This window comes from Choristoneura fumiferana, chromosome 6 (assembly GCF_025370935.1).
Source record: "Choristoneura fumiferana chromosome 6, NRCan_CFum_1, whole genome shotgun sequence".
NCBI lineage: Eukaryota > Metazoa > Arthropoda > Insecta > Lepidoptera > Tortricidae > Choristoneura > Choristoneura fumiferana.
In genome coordinates, this window is record NC_133477.1 from 1,197,866 (window position 1) to 1,220,482 (window position 22,617).

General features: G+C 35.7%; 1 protein-coding gene across 1 annotated transcript in view; it reads right to left on the minus strand.

Moving 5' to 3' along the window:
• Positions 1 to 1,095: 1,095 nt before the first annotated feature.
• LOC141428796 (anoctamin-4-like) overlaps positions 1,096 to 22,617 on the minus strand; it is a gene marked incomplete at its 3' end in the record, with an annotated part of 34,927 nt that continues 13,405 nt past the window's right edge. Inside the window, 11 exon segments of the mRNA XM_074088813.1 lie at positions 1,096 to 1,194; positions 5,400 to 5,517; positions 7,333 to 7,420; positions 9,244 to 9,362; positions 11,633 to 11,808; positions 11,947 to 12,090; positions 13,540 to 13,695; positions 14,506 to 14,605; positions 15,506 to 15,596; positions 18,870 to 19,057; positions 20,996 to 21,105. Of these exon segments, the coding sequence (XP_073944914.1) occupies positions 1,096 to 1,194; positions 5,400 to 5,517; positions 7,333 to 7,420; positions 9,244 to 9,362; positions 11,633 to 11,808; positions 11,947 to 12,090; positions 13,540 to 13,695; positions 14,506 to 14,605; positions 15,506 to 15,596; positions 18,870 to 19,057; positions 20,996 to 21,105 (1,389 nt within the window).

The following is a 22,617-nucleotide window of genomic DNA, read 5'->3' on the forward strand; positions in this document are numbered from 1 at the left end:
ACGTTTCGGTAACCAACCGGTGTAATGTAGTGTAAAGTAACGGCGCCTATTAACCGGGGGTATCGAAATCGGCGGCCTTATAATCAAACCAATCGATTTTCTTAAAAATAATTTTTTCATCACACTTGCTCGTAAACAGTGTCGTAACATGAGGCTACCTTGGTTGCAACCCCCAAATAAAACCCTCACCTTAATGTGCTTGTCATGAAACCCGTGGTCGGTAAATGAGTCATTGCGCGTACACATTTTCTTGTCATGAAGCCCAAGGTCGGTAAATGAGTCGGTGGCCGTACTGATGCGCTGCGCCGTGCCGTGCGCGCGCTGCTGCAGGACTACATGGACCACCACATGCACACGCACGTTGCGGCGCATGCTGCGGGAGGTTGAGGGCGACGCTGCCAAGAGCACAGCCTAAGGTATCGCCAATATTTGGAAGAATTATATTTTTTCTTTCACAAATATAAAATTTTACTTGCAATTGTGATGAAAAACATTGTATGTCGCACGGGCGGTACTAGAATTACGAACATCGACTCATTAAAGCCCTCAGTCTTCGACTTCGGGCTTCTAATAGACTCTCGTTCGTAATTCCTTATTTACCGCCCTCAAGACACAATGTACTATTACACGATAAAAGCTTATTTAGTCGACTCACGGATCTATGAGCGCTAGTGTATGTGAATGACTCAAAGATCTCGCAATTCCTGATTTTCCAAAACGGCACCGAAGGAAGAGGATTTGCCATACTAACGCGTGACACCACATACAAGCGTACTCGAATCTTATTTAGTGTTATAGTAGTTATGGCAATTGAACTAATGTTATGGTTTTTAAATGGCTTTTTATAGTTTTTTGTACGAGTTCTGAATACTTTTTGTAAATTTTTTGGCCCGGAAATACGATTAAAATGGAAAATAAAATACAGCGGCGATAGGCGCCATTTTTAACTGTTGATTAGAATATGCGGTTTCCAGGAATACTTTATTATTTAAAATATTTAGTTTCACATGATTTTATTATTTTTTGATTATTGTATGACACCACAACAATAAAAGAATAACCTATCAACTGTAATTTAAATCGGAATATACTCACATAGTCATCTTCGTATATGTAGAACGGCATTCGTCTTCTGTTAGTAAAATGATCTGTGTAAAAACGAAATTTACTCGTAGTTACAGTTACAATCAGCATCTAAAAATATATAAACTAAATCAGTGTTTATACTTCACCAATACTTTTGTTATTGTGCCACGAGAGTTGAAGTGAATGATTAATTGATTACACACACAGCCACAACATGTCGTGTACCTAATATTACAGCAGAATTTTGACATTTAACTTTTTTTTTATACAGTATAGGCTTGCGTTTGGCCACAATAACGCCTGATGGAAAGCGAACTTATACATTTCATTCTTTCTCATTTCATGCAATCAGTTCTTTTAGTAGCTGTGTGTGTAATCATTCACTTCGACTCTCGTGGCACTAATATTAAATGATATTGCAACGGATACGATACTCATGCCTTAAATCGAGTTTAGCTCAACCTGTTTCGGGCTATTTCGTAGCCTTTCTTCAAGGGAGCACGCGACGGCCGCTGCCGCAACACATGCACTACGCGCCACCGCTCTGCTCGCGCGACTGTCCGACGCGTAGAAAGAGTAATAACCCTAGTGTATTATAACTGTATTATAAGTCTATGGTCCGACGAGACTAACACCGGCGTGGAACTACCCGCATTTTTATCGTCATTTGTATTGTCAATGTCTAATGTAGGGTAGCACACAACACTAACAACATCGCTCTGTAAAGGCACGTTCACACCAACCGATGACGCAACACGAGTATATATTTTCCAACATGGGGGTACCGACCAACCACGATCCCGGTTAAAATTCGGATGACGACTTATCTCAATGGCTTCACGCACTTTCCGCGGAATATCCGATACAATATCATTTAATATGAGTGAGTCTCATGGTAGTTTCATGTTTCGTGGCACTATTTAATTTATATCGATAGTTTTTGTTCAATGCACAAGCTATACTGTCGATGTGCCTATTACACTATGAATCCATATACTTTTTATCCCGGAAAAACGCACAGTTCTAGAGGGAACAGAACGCGATAACCGAATTAAACGCGGACGAAGCCGCGGGAAAAAAGCTAGTAGTATTTATATTTAGGCGTATTGGGTACTTATTTTTATTTTATTTTTTATTCGACTGGATGACAAACGAGCAAGTGGGTCTCAGTTACTAATTGCTGTGCGTTTTCTAATTAAGAATATCGTCACTACTTTTAGAAAAACTCGTAGCTCAAAATAGATAATTTTTCTGAGTGAACTTTATAGACATTAAATCAAGGTTCAATTTTGTTGACATATTGATTTTAGATACGAGATTTTTTCGAAGTAGTGACGATATTAATTTTACGCTTCGTCTTTTATCAGGTACAAAAATGGATGCGGTGCGGTGCACTAATTAATAATTATTATAATTATGTTGCATAAAATCGAATGTCATACTTTTTTTATATTTCACACGAAATACAAACTCAAACATGGATGCACAGAAAAACCCAGAAAAAGAGACCAGCGCTGGGAATCGAACCCAGGTCCGTTCCGTGCTGCGTGCTAAGCCCCTACACCACCACTGGTCAGGGGTCTAGGCACAAATTTATTCTATGCACCGCACATCTCAGCTTGCTTTTTAGTTACTTAAGCAGCGACACTAGCGACATCTACTTTTATCTCTCATCGAGAGACGTCAACACTCCTTTGGACGGAACTACACCGCTCACACTCTCTCTCTTTGGTCTCTTTTTCTGGGTTTTTCTGTGCATCCATGTTTCAGTTTGTATTTCGTGTGAAATATATGGATTTCACGGGAAAGTAACAAATTTTGAGTTGAAATAAAAAATAAAAAAAGACGCCAAAAACCCAATCTTGATACTTTTTTTTGCAGAACAACCTTGAGCAGAATAATCATTATCACCGAATTACTTTATTAATGTCACTAGCTTTGCCCCGCGACTACGTCGGCGTAGGATAGGAACTTTGGGAAGTATTAAAATTATTTAGGATACCTATTCTGACAATAATAGCACATAGAAACTTCTGCGGATTACAGAAAATAATCTATTGGAATACATTGTTATTAAAATATTTTTTTCACCTCAGCAGCTCAAACAAGCAGGTTTTGCTATGAAAAATCAGTGAGCAAAATCGCTCCGTGAGACAAAGTAGCTTTTTTTTTTTAAATGTTGACGTCAGTGCTGGGTCCACTCACTGAATGCCAAATATTTGAACTTGACTTTGATCTGTCACTTTCACTTCAATATGAAAAAAGCGAGAGATAGGATCAAATCGATACTAAGTTCGATTTTCAAATTCTGTAGGCCTAAAAAGAAACAAACAAACGTTCGGATACACATATAACCGCAAAATTACAAAACGTCTGTTATATTAAGTAGGTATATAGAGCATTATTAGAGGGATTTAGTATAGCACTTATTGCTCGAAGCTTGTACGGTGCTTTTTTCAAATATAAACTAAAAACTAGAAAGATAAATTAGCAAACAAAACGAGCATACATGAACGAATATCCTGCTCAATTTTACTTTTTTCTTAGTTTATTTTTTACCTTTTAATTGAGCAAGAAGCATTATACCAACCTAATAAAAAATACTGTGTTGACTTTTAGCATTAAAGATATGTCAATAATGAATTAATTATAATAAGGACAATTTGAAGAACAAAAACACGAGGTGAAATTAAAAAACATAGTGAATTTATATGACAGCGAAATATTTCCGAAATGTTACAATTTTCCCACTCTTTTAATAAAATATGCAAACTCGTTGTACGAAAAACGCTACTCTTGTTTTTTTTAATAAATTCGTTCCGTATACTGCATATCTCTTAAAGTTGGATCATGTATTTGTCAAATTGAATGAATTTGAAAGTAATTTATTTATATTCATGTTTCAAACAATAGAAATCCTAATAAAATCATATTTAAAGGTTTATTTTTATACTGGATACTTTTTCGTCCCATATTCAAAACCTGTCTACTTACCGGAGACTTTTGATCGTTGTCTGGCAATCTTAAGTGACTTTTTAAAGATGTAATGGCGACTGTATGAATCATTTTCAAGAAAAAGTTTAAATATGATTAAGTAAGTAGGTACTATATTTATTTCTTGGTAATATGTCGTGTTTGATTCCTTTTGATCAGTATTTCATTCTACATACAATGCAATGGTGGCAACACGATGAGCTGATGCTGCAGCTAGGATATCCAATACACTAGTACACTTTAAAATAAAATTAATACCAGTTTAAAAAACATTAAATAAAAAAAACATAAATTATAAATTTAAAAAACCCCCGACACAAAAAAACGCCCGTAAAAATAAAAAAAAACGACGACAATAAAACGCCGCCAAAAAGACAACTAAAAAGTAAAGAAAATACATCAGTGGTAAAAAATAATTATTGCCCGCGACTTCATCTGCGAAGAATTCGTTTATCCCTATCCCGCGGGGACTATGATGATTTCCCGCAAAATTAGCCTAAGTTAATTTAGTATAAATACCTAGTAATACTTTAAAAAATACAACTTATGTATTTTAGTTTCCTGTTAACCTTAACGGTCGCCCGACACCGACGACGCTTAGATAAAAAAATATTACTAGGTACTTATACTAAGGCCGTCTTGCAGAAAAAAATAAATCTAGATTTAGTAGTTCATCCAGGCTTAAGCTTGACAGTTCCATACGATTTGACACTACTAAACTGAGCTTAACGCTAACTCGAGATTTTTACTCGAATTTTTAGTTGTCTTTTTGGCGTCGTTTGTTGTCGGAGTTTTTTTTTCGGGGTTTTATTTTATTTTTGCTGGCGTTTTTTTTATTTATTTTATTTTAATCCTAGTTTTAATTTTAATTTTATCTTTGATTATTGTACGCCTATCGACAAAACATACTGTTGCATGCTAAACTTTTCCACCACTGTAATCAGTTTACAGTTATACATATGTTTACAAATTAATCACTTTGACTTGAACTTTGACTAACATACACTAAAGGACGTAAGGTGCCAACAGTTTACTATTAAGATAAGTCATTTTGTGTTAGCAGGGTAGAATATACGTCGTATCGCTAAAGAGTGGCTACCCGCAATAAAATTATGTTTTACCAAAAAATGGAAAAAAAATTGTTTAGTAAAATAGTTTATTTTCAGGAAACCGTAGTAGTTTCTATGTGTAGGTATTATTGGCAGAATAGTTAACCAAAAAAAAATTAAATAGGTACTTCCCAAATTTAATATTCCACGCGGATGAATTCGCAGGAAAAAACTAGTGTAGTTATAAATAGTTTATAGTTATACACTTACATTAATAACAAATGATAAAAAAATCAACACATTAAACATGTATTTCCAGCTACCAATGCCCAAATTTCCCATCAGCAGCGGACGTCGGAAACCTTTAACAAGCCGACGAGCGCTAATTCTGAAAAAAAATAGACCCATAAGATTATACGTATTGTTGTTCATCTTCATAATTATGACAACGTAAGGGTGAAGACCCCGTCTACTTCTGGTCGACCTGTGGAAGAAAGGAGCAGGTGGAATAAGGTCGTGCAATTCCGAAGCACATTCTCCAAAATGTAGCCTGTAGAATACCGCCAGGGAAGCCACTCTTCTGCGATGACGAAGGCTCTGACGACAAAAATCCGCGTCGCAGGCGACGCCGATGAGACTCTTCGCTCGCTGTTCTACCGAATCCAAAGCAGCTAGCTGATATTAAGCAGAACCGTCCCAAAGGTGGCAGCAATACTCCATGCAGGATCGGACTTGGGCACGGTAAAGACCAATGAGCTGGTCCGTAGTGAAGTATCGCCTAACCTTGGATAGGATACCAAGCTTTTTCGCAGCGGTTTTTGCCAAGGATTCGATATAACTCCCAAAGTTTAGTTTAGCTGAGAGGTCTAAACCAAGGAGCTGAAGTGGTCAGATATTGGTACAGGCAGACCTCGAAAGGTTGGAGTTAGATTCAATGCACTACGTTTTGCCGAAAATAAACACGCCTAGATTTTAGAGGCATTAAAACCGACTAAATTGGCTTCGCCCCAATTGGACACTTGCCTGAAGAGTTCGGTACAAATTACCTATCATAGCCTCTCTGAGAACGTTGGTATCCGAACCACTCGCTCGAGCATCGGACAAATATCTTGTCGACTCTGTGCTGTCATCGGCGTATCCAAAAATACCGGGATATACCAACAGGTCATTTATGTGTAGCAAGAATAGAGTGGCAGAAAGCACTGATCCCTGAGGAACACCGGCATTAATGTCCATAGGATCGGACGAACTGCCATCGATCACAACCCTAAAAGACCTACCCCGCAGGAAGTCAGCTATCCAGGTGCACAAGCCAGCAGGAATTCCATAAGAAGGGAGTTTACCCACAAGACCATCATGTCAAACCCTGTCGAAAGCCTTCGAGACGTCCAGAGAGACAGCAAGAGCCTCACCGTGCTTCTCAATGGCGTTGTTTTTTTATTAAGTAAGTACCAGCAGTCGGCTGCAATGGAATTGCGCTGGCGTCCTGGCAACAGTTAAGTAATTTAACTAGCCATAACCAACTTATTTAACAGTAATAACTGCGGTACAATCGGATTCGATCCCGTAGAGAAACCCCAAGCATAGCTCTCTCCTAGTTTATTACTTATTGTGTACAAAAAAGAATTTTCATACATAGATATATTAATTAATTACTAACATATTTCATTTAATAAAAATACTTTTCTTCCATTAACCAGTTCGGTGAAGGTCATTTTATACTCGGATATTAGATAAGTACCTACAAGACGCCTAATAGGAAGCGCGACAATTTTGGGAATAGACCCCTGACGCCTAGCCGTGCTAAAAGAGTCGAACGGCGTGACGTCATGGGTTTACTTCCAAACTCTATGTGTGGTGACTGTACATGTACAGTCAACAAAAGCACAGCTAGCAAAAAAAGCTTGTACCAGGAATTAAGTTTTTATCAGAATATTTGTTCAGTTTTGGTCTTCTTGTTAAGTTAATGGTCACATTGTCATGTAGATCTACATACAACACATTGTGTTGTCCCGTTCAGTCAAGGAAACTGATTCCCGTATCAGGGTGGAACCTTTTCATAACCAAATTTCACTATGATTTCTTTGTCACATAGTCATTAGTCATTAGTCACGTGTATGGGATGTCAACATGGCATTAGTACCTACGTGAATCAGTTTCCTTGACGGTAGGTATACTTATAATACTTAGTTAAATTTCTCACCTCATGTCCAACAAGTTTATAAAGATGACAAATATCGGTGTAAATGGACATCCACATATGAACACGATTGTTAAAGTAAATTGAACAGCTGAAAAATTAAACCAATCAAAATATAAGACAAAGTCTGTTATCTATCTAATCTATCTATCTGTCTAATACCTTTAAACGAGCAATTCTTGTATGTATTATGTATAATATATAATCAGAATCTCGGAAACAACTTCAACGATTTCGATGAAATTTGGTTTGTAGGAGTTTTCGAGGATGACAAATAGAAATCGATCTAGCTTCGTTTTATCTCTGGGAAAATGCTTATTATCAAGTTTTAGCCCGAGCAAAGCTTGGTCGCCCAGGTACTATCCTTAATTTGAGTAGGTACCTAACCAACGTATGTATATATATTTTTTACAATGCACATGCTCGGAAAGTGCCTCTTGACGTGGGTCAACATATCCATAGAAAATTAGTGATGCCTGCATGCATCCACAAGTGTGCAGAAAAGTTGTATGGATTTTACTTTCCACACTTGTGCGGTAAAGTAACTTTTTAAATTGCCAAATCTCAAATAAGTATGTCCAAAGTATTGTTAAAAAAATAGTCTAAAGAGTCGTTATAGTTAGGCTTTGAACAAGTAAGAAAACGTTTGATGCAACTTACTGATAAGATAATACAGATAAATTTAATATATTAAAACACGACAGAAATGGGAACATTCTTTTTTTTTACATGTAAACTCGTATTTTAATTCCGTCTAAAGTTATTAAACAAAAAGTAGATACATAATTTTTTGAGTCCATTTCGGACCGTGCGACGTTAAGTCAACCAAATGAGCTTCCAGTGCGCGCGCACGACGTAGCACGAACCAATCATGGTTCGCGCCTGTCATGAAACCCCGCCAAATTAATGATCACTAGGAATGTTCATGAGTCCGGTGAATTAATTTTTGATAACTAAATTAAAATGAAGAGTTCAAATGATGAATTTACATCTGACTACGCCGCCTGACGTCCTCCACGAAGCAAAAATTGACAGTGACAAACTCCCGCTGTAATCAATGCTGAAATACGTGAACTATATTATACATACTTAACTTAATAAACATCGTAAATTGACAGAATGATCTACCTCTACACACATAGATATTACCTTGGTCTTGAGTTGGTATTAGAGGAAGATTTTATTTTATGCACTAGAGCATAAAAAGTCATTTTATGTCGCCTAGATACAGCATAAACACGAACTTTACGAGCATGAGAAGTGAAAATTCTATTTTTTTAGTTTTGTTGATTTATTTTTATTGATTTGGAAGTTGAATCCATTTTGAAAATTTGAATGATACAGAGAAAATGACACTTTATTCCTTTTTCAAAAGATACAGTTACTACCTAAGTTCTATTTGCTAACAATATGTACTAGTATTATCACTTTGAACCCCAGAAGGATAAGATGTGTCAACGGATAGAAAAGGAATAAAAAAATACCATAAATAAACATAACATTTGTTCCATATAATACATAGTTTGGAACAACCTAATTACCTTAGTCTTAAACGTAAATTTTACTTTATACACATACATTATATATTATACAGCATAAAAAGACATTTTATGCCGCCTAGATCCAGCCATATAAATTTACGAGCATGAGGTGACACTATTTCGCGGCCGTACTATACCGACATGGTAATACCGGCCTGATATTTCGTGAACACGCGCATAGAAACTCTTGTCAGTTTGACACCAGTTTGTATGTATTATCCGTGCCGGCAAATAGTGTCACACAAGTATTTTTGGGGTGTCTGAGGTTTTCATTAATTTTATTAACACCTCGTATAGGTTAGTTTTAGTTTTATTTTTCTTTGCATTTGAAGAGTGAAGTTGCTTAAGTTTTTTACCTAAATATAGCACTTACCTAGGCTTTTCATCTTGTCGTGTATAAAGTCGTCTTTCAGAGTGGGAAGTCTGTACTCGCGCTCCCAGCAAGGCGCGTCCATATTCAGCAAAATGCCTTGATTATAATCTGTTCTCAGCCTACACATTAAATGAGTAAATAAGTTGTAATCATTCCTGTACTGCATAATATGCATAACATTTATACAAGTAACGTAATAGCACCAATAATAAAAAAAAGACTTTTTCAGACCACAAAAATGATATTATCTCTTAGTAGGTATTATTAAATAGTCTTCCAACAATCTAGTGTTAGTCATAATACCAATGACCAACAAGAACCAATAACCGACACTTTTTTTTTGGTCCAAGAATCATATTTTCTTGGACCAACCGTAGGTGGTAGGAAACCGATTTCTTAATTATGGAAAACCTATGCCATAAACAGCACACTTTTGACTGCCATCTAGTGAAGTTTGAAAATGGCGGCGACAGAATGAGAACTGAATGCGGCTAGAGATCTGGTGAAAAGAACGGAATTTCTTAGAGAAACTCTAAAGGAAGTATGTACTTAAGTACATTTTTTTGTTAATAATTATACTTATGCTATGTGAATCACTCGAATGTTATGTTTTTCACGGGTACTATATAAGAACTATTGGATCCATTTTTTCTTATAACGAAATCTTAATAAGGACATTTGGGAAATACTAAATTGTTGGTGTCGATTACTGTTTTAAAAAAAACGGACTTTTCCAAAAATCGACACGTGTCGATAGTAATTTTTGTGGTTCCTTATTTCTAAACTTTGTTTCCAAATAAGTGCAGTGGTTGTGAATAATGTATTGCCATCGTATTTTGTCAGAAAAGTTCGTATTTATTACCCGACTGCCCGAAGGAGGGTTATGTTTTTCGAGCGTATGTATGTAAGTATGTATGTATGTATGTAGGTATGTATGTTTGTATATAAGTATGTATGTATGTGGGTCCGTATGTGTGTCCATTTCTTTGGTCCTCGCTGCAGCCTAAACGGCTGGACGGATTGTAACATATGAGGTATCATTGGATTCGTCAGAATCAAAACCAGGTTACGTCAAATCGTAACCAGCTCAAAAAATCTTGGTAATGGGTCCCGACTGTTGAACCTTAAATGAGCTTCTTGACAGTTCTAGACCACTAGACTTATTTTCTTCCTTTTTAGTTTTTAAGGCAGTCGGGTTTTTTGATTTTGTAAATTTAATGTTTTTTATCTTGCTTTCACAATTAGTTTACTAGAGCCAATTGAGAAAGCAATATAAAAACGAATATATAACGTTTTAAACTTTAGTGATTCTCACTCATAGTCAAAATACCATATACGGGACTTATCACGCTATTTTTACACAAGTAATATTTACCTCGACGTTTCGGCAACGTTACAGTTGCCGTGGTCACGAGTAGACTGGAGTGTGGGGTGTCAAGTCTGCCTAGCAGCGCGAGTTCTTCGAACTACCCGCACTTGATCACTAATAGTGCCGGCACTCGTATCACGAACTACCCGCACTTGGTCACTTTTATTAGTCACCCTATCACACCGACACACAATACTAACTTTACAGATTTTCTTCTAAGCTGTATACCTATAACTAGTTAAGAAAAATAATACACCTTATTTTTATCTCAAGAATAAACTTTTACCATACTCGATCGTTACTTTTGGTTTAAATATGATTAAATGACTTTAATTTTTTCAAGAAGCCCACTATCTCCTAAAAGTGTCCATCATCGGTGCCACTACGTTATTATTACTCGCCATTTCTCATAGTTTGGCTTGCGTGAATCTAAAAATCTGGCATTTAAATTAAAAAAGGTAACATCCCGCAATTAGGGTAGGTTAGGTTATTGTGGGATGTTACCTTCCATGAAAATTCCCAATAGTCACATAGCTTATTTCCGATACATACAACACCCGATGATTACTCGTCTCTAGACACACGCACGCATCCGAACACATAAATTAAACCTATATTGATGTAATTTGGTATGAAGATAGTTTCAAATATTGGAATGGACAGATTCATAGAAATAAAATACACTTTACTACAGAAAATTGCATTGTTTCCGGGGGACAGCGATATAGGTATACGAAATTCTTCGTAGACGGAGTTGCAGAAGTAGAGTTAGCAAAGGTTTCACTCCCTTGCAAAAACGATATTCAGACATAAGAAGCGTGCCTTCTTTATGCTTCTCTGTCTTTCACATAAGTTGTATTTATTCGCACGCCCGTGTATTAATAAATAAAGCATACCTACTGCTAATTGGTAATCCACAACCACAAGTGCAATACACACGTTAAAATTTCTAATAATATTTGCTTACATTTTATATGCGGTTTTAGAGTGTCATTTGCACTAATAATGTAAATTACTTACATTATGAAATGATAACAATTCCATAACATTTTCATGAAACATTCCTTCAGTATGACGGTAACACATAATGCCAAGGCCAACTCATCAGAGCAGCCAACGGGATTACACTGTGTCATGAAGATGCCGTCCAATGTGTCGTACATGAATGAGTCCTCATAATGCGTAAAGATCCGGGCCTGAAAAAGTTTTAAGTGATTTCATAAAGTATACTATCAAATACATAGGTAAATGTGAATATAGAAGCCAAGAAAGAACATGCGTGGTTGTCGACTTTATCGACCGAATAATTGAAAGGAATAAAATAAATAATGTACCTTGAAAAAACCGATGTAAATAAATAATACGCAAGTTGTAGGAATAGTCAGTCCAAATAAAGTAGCTACTAGAGATTTGTCGTAGCTGTGCTCACATTTATGATTCAGGAACTTGTTCAGCTTATAAGATATTATTGACCAAATCTGTAAACGGACCAAGGTCCAGTATTAAGCTTAACATTTGATAGAAATTGACGTGGCCTAAGACAGGCCAAAGTCGGGGTGTGCGGGGCACGTAAACTTGTCATTCCTAAACACAAGTCCGCGGGGTTTAGAGAGAGTTTCAGTTTTCGTCAGTGTGACATACAGAACGATCTACCTCCTCCATTCATAGCGTATAGACATATCTTTCCCAATATTAAGGGAGATAAGCAGAGAGTGCTTGATGAAAATCAAAACAAAATGAAATCACGTTAATTAAAATTAAATGGAGATAACACTGTATCTAAGACAAAATACAAGCAACCCGTGGGAGACTCGCACACACAGACTTGCAACTTCCACCTGTTCAGTTCGATTTCTTGATTTATCATTTTATTTTATTTTTTATTTTATTCGTAAGAAAGCGTATTGCTTTGCCAGTATATTTTAAACCGAAGTACTAGAGCTACATACACCCCGTCCCAGATGCTCTCGCGCGCTTCCATAGCGAGAGTATCGGATGGAGTGTGTGAACATATGTTTCGTGTTACTCAAAGAAAGTTGCTGCGGCCAAAATACATGGAAGTATATTTCAGTTGTAGCCTGAATATGGCTGGCGTAAAATATTTGAACATAAATAACTATGTTATACGAAATAAATTTAAGCTACTTATAACATTTTATAATCCATTAATTAAATTCAATGCACAATTAGGTGAAGAAGCGTAATAAGCAGGGTAATAAGCATTTAACGTAACACCAGAGACTCGTTTAGTGATGGGACCTAATGAATCTTGAGTTATATCAGTACTTATTAATTGGTATGTAACGAATATTCTTGCAAACTCCGTTTATACTGGTTTGTTTTTGTTTCTTTAAAAAAATATGGCTCTGTCCATTCGAGGACAATTTTGCCCGTGTGGATGAACGATGACAGCGCGACCCGTTTAGAGTTGTTAAATAATATACAATGGATTACCGTGGATTCATGTTTATTACTCTCATAAATAACACAAATACTTCATGAATGTGACAAATTCAAATGTAACAACTTCAAGTCTTCTTCCTTAAACATAGATATTTAAACTATTACTATAGAGGTTACAAATTATTACCTACCTTAACAAGCCTTACTTATCTAAGTGGCAAATAATATTACAACCTAGAATTTGACTAATATTCTCATCAAAATTAGTGTAATAATCGGATAAATGATGACATTAATAACGATTAAGATTTTAAATTATTAGTTTTATCGACTCAAGTTTCAACACTGACTCTCTAGTCTTGTGATATTGACAGCTGTCACCCGCACCATGCTACAATGAAAGTAGTGTAGCTTAGTTACATGCTAATAGAATCGAACCTTGAATTTAAAGCCCCGTGATCAGAAACACCCTGTATAAAACCGCGGGTATATCAGATTTGCAAAAAATGGTAGTAACGTCTTACCTTTTCAAGAATTATCATGATAATTACGTTCATGGTGTAAAAAATCGTCAGTGCTTTGTAATGCCCCAAATCAAATCCATATTTAGGCACAAATTTACGAATTGCATAGTTTTGTAGAAACATCAAGCCCAAAGCAAGCCCGATAAATAAGCAACACTGAAAAAAAATCAGTAGTATTATGTAGTATACAGTAATATGCATTGATAATACTAACAGGTTTTTTTTTTTATTATTATTCGACTGGATGGCAAACGAGCAAGTGGGTCTCCTGATGATAAGAGATCACCACCGCCCATAAACATCTGCAACACCAGGGGTATTGCAGATGCGTTGCCAACCTAGAGGCCTAAGATGGGATACCTCAAGTGCGAGTAATTTCACCGGCTGTCTTACTCTCCACGCCGAAACACAACAGTGCAAGCACTGCTGCTTCACGGCAATATTAGCGAGCAAGATGTGTCGTCGGCCAAAAAGTGACCAACATGGCATATGTGCTATAAACTGCTAAAACATACAAATGAACAAGAATACATTGACTGATACAAAAATGTGGCTTTGAGACTTGAAACTTTTGGTTTTATAAACTACTAGCTTTTGCCCGCGGCTCCGCCCGCGTGGTATTAGAATATCGCGCGCTGTTCCCTCGGGAACTGTGCATTTTCCGGTATAAAAAGTAGCCTATGTCACTCTCGGGCCCATAAACTATCTCTATGCCAAAAATCACGTCGATCCGTCGCTCCGTTAGGGCGTGAAAGACGGACAAACACACAAACATTCAAACACACTTTCGCATTTATAATATTAGTATGGAAGTATGGATTTATGATAAATGAAAAGGTTCTAAAGAATGTACGCTCATCACTCCTTCACGCTTTTAAACAGCGGGACGGATTTAGACGAAATTTGGTATTTCTCATTTTAAACGAGTTCGCGCTTTAAAACTATATAAACGCAGGAGTTACTTACATACGCAATTGCTGCAATAGTGCATAGTAAAATGTTTACTATTAATATTAACATTTTATAGCCAAGCTGTTTTTCCTTTTTTTTTAAATGATATTGAGCCCTGTAAAAGAGCAAATGATAAAATTACTGGATAACATGACTAAAAATAATATAATGGAATAGATTTTTATTAATAACTATAACTCAGCTACCGATACTAAACTTAGGCCTTGGTCGTTCTGACCCGCGACCTAGGCGGGCAGGCGGCACACGGCCCGCCGCGTCTATGTGCTGCCGCGAATTATTTTTTATTTTCATCTTTTTAGCTAAGTATATATATTTTAGTATTCCATCAAGCATGTGTACTATCACTCATACGACCAAATATCGCGGCTCATAATATCATTTAATACGACCAATGATCGCATTTTTTTGTTTGCACGCACCATATCTTCATAGACACCTTCTGTTCTGGTTCTGGCAGAATATCAGCGCTGCGGTCTCCGCAGCATTATTGCTGAGTCAGCGCCCTTTCTTTCCACACCACATGGCGTGCTCGTTGTGTATGTTTACATGTATATTATATGTTTTATGTAAGTAAGTACGTACACACACTCGTATAAAATTCTCTTTATTCGTTTTATCGTTCCCGTGGGAATTTCGAGAAATCTTGAAACTGTTTTTTACCTATTAGTATTACCTACCCGTATGCCAAACTTGAAGTCTCTAATGCCACTTTGAAGTGAAAATATAAATCCCATTTATTCCCTACTCCGTCGGAATTTTGAAAAAATCCTTTCTTAGTGCGCGTTTACACCTACTTATTAAGGAATATTATATGCAAAATTACAAGTTTCTAGGCCAAGCGGTTAGGGTTTTGTGTTGATCTATAAGACAGTCAGTCAGTCAGTTCCTTGTTTTATATAGATATAGATTAGACACTCCATCTGAAACGTTTTTATTGCGATCGTGGCATGATACAGCGTAATGTGTAGAGACCTTTATAAAAAATAATATTTACCTTTCGGATACTTTTGAAATCCAAGGATCGCATTCCCACATCCACATCCAGTAACTTTCTGTCCGTCTCCAGAATATCATTAATAAAGTAGCTGAAAACAAATGAAGCCAATGCATTTTATTAGTACCTGACTTACATTTACTGTCAAATAGTATAGTACAAATAGAAAATCATCAAGAATACCGTCCAAAATTAACTTTATTATAATGTAATTGTGCTAAAAATGTTTATAATAGAATCAAGTTTCTTTTCGTTGTGAATTTATTGAGCCCAAATTGTATTTGGCTTATTATACTTTAGGGTAAAATTGAATTCCTAACTTGTCATACGTACATGTTGTGTGCAACAAGAAAACAATATTTCAGTTGGAATATGATTGTAATTTTTCTGAGTTTACGCACATGTATACAAAATTCCATTTTCGACGATATTCAGGAAGAATAGTTTTCCTTGTTGATGTATGTTTCAAACTGGTATTTTTTTAGTTGGATGTTTTTTAGGGTTCCGTAGCCGAAATGGCAAAAACGGAACCCTTGTAGTTTCGCCATGTCTGTCTGTCTGTCCTTCCGCGGCTTCGCTCAGGGACTATCAATGCTAGACAGCTGTAATTTTAATCGAATATACACGTAAACTATGCCAACAAAATGGTACAATAAAAAAATTCAAAAAAAATATTTTTTAGAGTAACCTCCCATAGACTAAAGTAGGGGTATTTTTTTTTTCTCATCCAACCTTGCAGTGTGGGGTATCGCTGGATACGACTTTTAAAATCATTAGGGGGTTGCTAAGAAGATTTTTCGATTTAGTGATTTGTTTGCAAAAAAATCAACTTTAAAGTACAAAATTTCATTAAAATCGAGCGTCCCCCCCGCCTCTAAAATCTAAACCGGTGGGTGGAAAAATTTGAAAAAAATCATGATGGTAGCAAGTATATTAAACTTACAAGGAGAACTATAACAGTTAAGTTTTCTTGAGAATGATTAATAGTTTACGAGTAAATAGCAGTCTAAGGTAATAAGCATGTCATATTTTCACATACCAGAACGTTATTTTATTTAATTATGTAAAATAAGTATATAAAATTATGGTATGACTTGTGAAAAGTATGCAAACTTTGGTGCTCCCCTTCGCTTGACATCGGGCGTGAATGTGGTCAAACGCAAGACTACTTCTGATTATTAAAAAAAAACTGGCCAAGAGCGTGTCGGACATGCCCAAAATAGAGTTCAGTAGACATTACGAAAAAAATAAGTAATATTTTTCTAAGGATTTCGTATTTACAGACTGGCTAAAACCAAAAAGTCTTTTCTGGGAAATTGCATTCGTTTTTATAATAAAATTCCAAAAAATATTACAAGCGAAACGGATACAAAATTCAGATCTATTGAAGATGACATTAATATCTAAAAGTTAATGATTATATCATGGACAGGGTTATTTGGAAAAAAATCCGATCCGCATTAGCGATCCCTTCAGATAGCGAACCTATACTGTGTTAAAAATAAAGTTGTATTGAATACTTGTGATGTATAGATATCATTTAATATTATTGTAAATCTGTTTTAAAAAAATATACCTCATTGAGTTTCTTGCCGGATTCTTCTCAACAGAGGTTTTTCCGAACCGATGTAGATGGTAGAGTTATAGTCTAAATTGAATAAAGATATTTTGACTTTGACTTTGAATTTGAATTGCGACATTTGATTTGTGCGAGCGAGCGAAGCGAGCTAGCAAGGCGGTTCGACGTCGTCGAGAAGCGACTCGGATAGGTTAGGTTTAGAAGGCTAAGGCAGGAGTGTAGCTCCCGCCTTAGCCTTCGGTGTTAGGTATTTTTTTTATAACAGCCTGGATAATAAAGAAAATAGATAGATTAGTAATATAAAAAAATAATCAATTATCATAATGTAAGTTGTTAATAACACTATTTAGTATGGCGTTTGAATATTCTATTAAATAATAATATTGCACTTAATAATATGGAAAACAATACGTATTGCATTCGTATCATTATGTAATCTAATTTATTTCTAATTTATTTTAATTTTCGGGGTTTTTTGTATCAAATAAAATTTCTAGTAAACGAAACATTCGGGCAAATGACGTTTCGGGCTATGAACTTCGGGCAAATGAAATTATGGCATATAACTTTCGGGCATAACCTTATTTCATATTTCGAAATTTTTGATCACCATTATTTTTGGCCGCCTAGAAATATCTGATAGCGGTTGAACAAGGGCATTTTTATATTTTATTGCAGATCTCATTATGTTGTATTTAATAAATTATAAGATAAATGTCAAATAAAATGCTGTTTCATATAGCTTAACTGCTGTACGTTATATGAAAAAAGAAGCTTTATTTAAAAAAATAAGAGTTACAAAGTATGATGTGCGTTATATAGTCATTATTAGTTGTGCAATAATTAAATGCTTTACTTTAAGATAAATAGCGGTACGCCACGAATATAAGTTGCAGTTTATAACGTAATATTTTGAGTGGCGTTGTTTGCTGTGCAATCAGTAATTTTGATGTGAATTCGGATTTTTTGGATAAATCTGTCATGCTCGTAAAGTTCGTTTTTATGCTGGATCTAAGCGACATTAATTGATTTTTTATGCTCTAGTGCACAAAGTAAAATCTTCGTCTAAGACCAAGGCAATAAGATGTAAACAGCCACAAACAAAGAAGTTTCGACATATTTTTTTTAATATTTTTTAATTTATATAAAGCTAAAAATCAATCAAATCAATGAAATTAAATCAATAAAACTAAAAATTTATAATTATAATAGTAATACGTGAATAATGAAAGGTACATAGTTAGTGAACAATTGTTTCCACCGTTGCTATTTCATTTCCTCGCCATCGAAGTGAAAATCAGTTTAAAACTCGAGCATTAAACCCATTTTCCCCTAGACGTGTCTATCCACCCTCACCGTACCGGCTCCGGTTGGCTATAGTAACGTCTTGGATAAAATGGCTCGTTTTATGCTCTCGTTGTACAATCTACTATATTTGATGTGCGTTTAAATACTACCCGTTTATTAATAAGCATGCGAATGATATCTAGGTACCGCTATCATCTCTATTACTAGTGACATAAAATTAAAGACTACTGAGACTAGCACTCAGACGTCTAACTTATTGTTAAAATAACCTGCATATTTTGATCACATCACAAGGGACGTGGTCACGAGTAGACTAAAGCTCGTTTAGCTGCGCGAGTTTTTCAATTACTAGCACCCTTATTCGGCTAAGTCCCAGGTGTACTAATAATTAGTATGACAATCAATAGAAGGAAAAAAAAACAGACGATAGTCCAAAAGTCTGAGCATGTCCGGTCAAAGCCCTAGCCGTAAGCTTACCCCAAACAGTGATATAAACAGGAATCATATCAACACTTTCTTTGTCGAATATGTTATTGTACTTGATGGCGTTTCTGTAAAATTTGAAGGGTAGAAACGGACACACTTCAAAATGTCGACAGCGTGGGCAGATTTCATGATCTTCTACTTTTACTTTCATCGCTAGAATATCCGTGTATGTGTATTTCCTGTAATATAACAAATCTTTAATTTTTTTGCCTTTGCCCCACTGCTTATGTATCGTAAAGCCGAGTTTAGACTTGCCAGAAAAATCGTGCAAGATGCTTTACATTGCGAGGCCCTAAAGCCAATGAGTTCGTAGTGGTCAATCGAGCGCCGCAATGTAATGCAAATTGCACGATTTTTCTTGCAAGTCTAAACACGGCTTAATATTCGTAATGTCCGCTTTAAATAAGCTAGCAACACTGTTAAAGCGCCATCATTGATGCGAGCTGATTTAAAAGGAAGCAATGGCCACAGCCCCACAGCCGGCCCACCCAGATGACAATTGTCATGCGCAACGTGTAAACATTATATTGCTATTTTATAACTGCTGTTATATAATCTTGAGTGTGTAATTGAATACGCGATTATTACTTATGGCTATAATATTTCATTATTGAGTATAAAATCCAAGTGCGTAAGTGTATAAATAAAACGCTCACAAATTATACCTAAGAGAAAACGTGTGCGTTCGAGCCCGAGCTCTAGCTCGAGATCAAGTTAGAGTGCCATCTCCAGCACGCGCACACCGTCACCGTAACCTCAAATAGGACGGAAAAGGCATACGAAAAAAAAGTCCAAAAAGGTACCACTGAAAACTGGACTAGGAACTGTAAGTACACACGTGTTCAAAATTGCATGGACATGCTTAGGGTTATAATTGCCTGACAGGCTTGTATTTGCTTTTACCGGAATTGAGCACAAATTTAATAAACTAGATGGCGCTTGTAGCGAAACTCAATTATTACGTAAATATTTTTTACTTGAGAATAATTATCTTCTATACCGTTAGTGGATAACTGCAAGCAGTAACCGTATTCTTATTATGAGTATTATTATACTCTGTAGATTTTTTATATCTAGTCTATTAAACAGCTATGCTTACAATTTCTTAACATAAATAGGTAGGGTAGGTATTAGAACTGATGCTGTCATATCATTATGTTTATATTTTAAATTAGAAAGTTCGAAGGGTCGGTCTTAGAAAAACCTTTGAGTTTTAGGGTAAATCGTAAGGATTCGTGTTGTACAATAAATGACAATTGTCTTTTTGACTTGTAGCAATCTATCACGCGGATAGTGCACTCGTTGTATTTTCATTGATTTATATAGAGCAGTTAAAACCAGCACTAACTTATTTATTTAGTTTATTTTTCGAAAATTGATTACATCTATGGGGAGTTAACTTAAATAGGGTATGTCTGTAAATAGCCAATAACGGGAAATTGTTTATAAGTAATAATAATGTATTTTTTAAAAATAAGCTGAAAATTTCAAGAAGTGTGTTGATTGTAAATATTTTAATGAGGTTCAGAAGTTATAGAAGCAACGAGGATTTCGAAAAGCACATTAAAAATATATTCAAAGTCAAAGTCAAAATATCTTTATTCGATTTAGGCTTATAACAAGCACTTATGAATGTCAAAAAAAATCTACCACCGGTTCGGAAAAACCTCTAGAGAAAAATCCGGGAAGAAACTCAACGAGGCATATTTTTTTAAACAGATTTACAATTTTATTAAACTAAGCAGACCAAAAATAATAATTTGTTAAATTACCCAAGAGAAGTAGACACAGTATAACAGCTCTATATACTTATAACAGTAGTGTGTTAAGGCGGGGTGTTCTCTATTAAAATTAACGAACTTAAATTAACGATGGAAGAATTGGAAAATGCTGATTTTGTTTTATTTGTATCATGACAAAAAGTCATATTGTAATAAAATTAGAAAATGATAAATGAGCGTAATATTATTACAGTAAGGTTTATTTTGTCCTGACGGTTATTTTTTACCTAACTTTTTTTTACAGTAACTTCAAGCGTCCTCTCAGGCCTTACAATTATGGTTCACGCGACCGAAGCCGCGGGTTAAAGATAGTGTCTTGATAAAGCGTTAACTCACATTTCAACTGTGTTATTAAAGATTTCCGGAATAATCGCTACGCCGCCTATGACAGCAGGAATTATCAGGAAGAAAGTGTAAAATCCATAAAAAGCAAAGAAGAACGCCACCTGGGGAACAAAAGCAATTAATAAAAACTTTAGCCTTTATGATAGATAGTTGTATGTATATTTTTATCTTTCAGAAAACATCAACATAATATGAAATCGGAGCAGTATTTGTTGAGATTGGATAAAAGAACTGACCGACCTCGTTAGTGCTATGTGACCTGTCTTCTGTTTATAAAATAAAAAGAATTTAGTGGCACATTTCATTAGCATGGTCAAACTTAAATAAATAAAAAATGCGTCATTATTTTACCCTGCAAGAAGTATCTTGTAAGTATGTAATATTCTTTATCATTGCATATCTCTCAAACCGCTGGATGGATTTAGACAATTTGAGATACCATTAGATTCGTCTCAATAACCCGTGTCCTTAGGTAGGTGACCTATCTAAGGACTAATGTCCGACCAAGACTTTATTCTCGGGCTAAACCGAGACACAAACAATACCTCTCCTAGCAGTCGGGTAAAAATAAGTAAATTTGTTGGCTGTAGGGCGTAATATTTTATATGCATGGCGAGGAATACTCAAAAATAAGCTTAATAAAACCAGAAAATGAGACCAGAGAAAAATTTGGTTTGGAGAGAGAAATTTTATCAAGTTTCTCAACTTGTACATTTTGGCTACTGCATGATTTAAAATTTATAAAAAAGCAATGGTTGCGCTTATCAGCAAATCATTATTTTGCATTATCAGCATTTATGCATTTTTTTTGGGATAGCTAATCCCACTAATATTATAATTGCGAAAGTTTGTAATTCTGTTTGTTACTTCATCACGTTTAAACCTTTGAACCGATTTAGATAAAATTCAATATACAGATAGTTTGGGTCGCACAAAAGGACAAAGGATAGTTTTTATCCCGGAAAATCACTTAGTTCCTGTGGCATAGCGAACAACGAATTCTACGCGGACTTACTTATCCAAATTATATACTTACAATATTACTTCATCCAAAAATCGTCCCTTCTCCTGGACACAGTCACATTTAATAATAATAATTCGAAAAACTCATTCAGCTCGGGCGGAACGCTAGGAAATCCATACTTGCGAAAGTGTGTTTATCTGTCTTTCGCGCGAGGGAATCGAGGGATCGACGTGATTTTTGGCATAGATATAGTTTATGGGCCCGAGAGTGACATAGGCTTCTTTTTATCTCGGAAAAATGCACAGTTCCCGAGGCAACAGCGCGCGATAACCAAATACCACGCAGGCGGAGCCGTGGGCAAAAGCTAGTATATAAATAAATAAGCCTATGGCAGGACATAAATTCCGTTCCCGAGAACATTATCAGAAGCTACCGAGAAATTCTCACGGTGCAAGTTTCGGAATTTTGGAAACTTCTCGTCGGTGCATTGCTAATTGGGTTCGATGCCTGTGGCAAAAAATCTTGGCCATGTTTTTACTTCCAAGTTTTAGTTTAGCTTATTATTTTAATCGAAAACCTTTAAGAAAATTATAGATAAATGTTAGCAGGTAGGTACCTAAGCATAGTCAAGTGAAAAAAAGTGTATCTA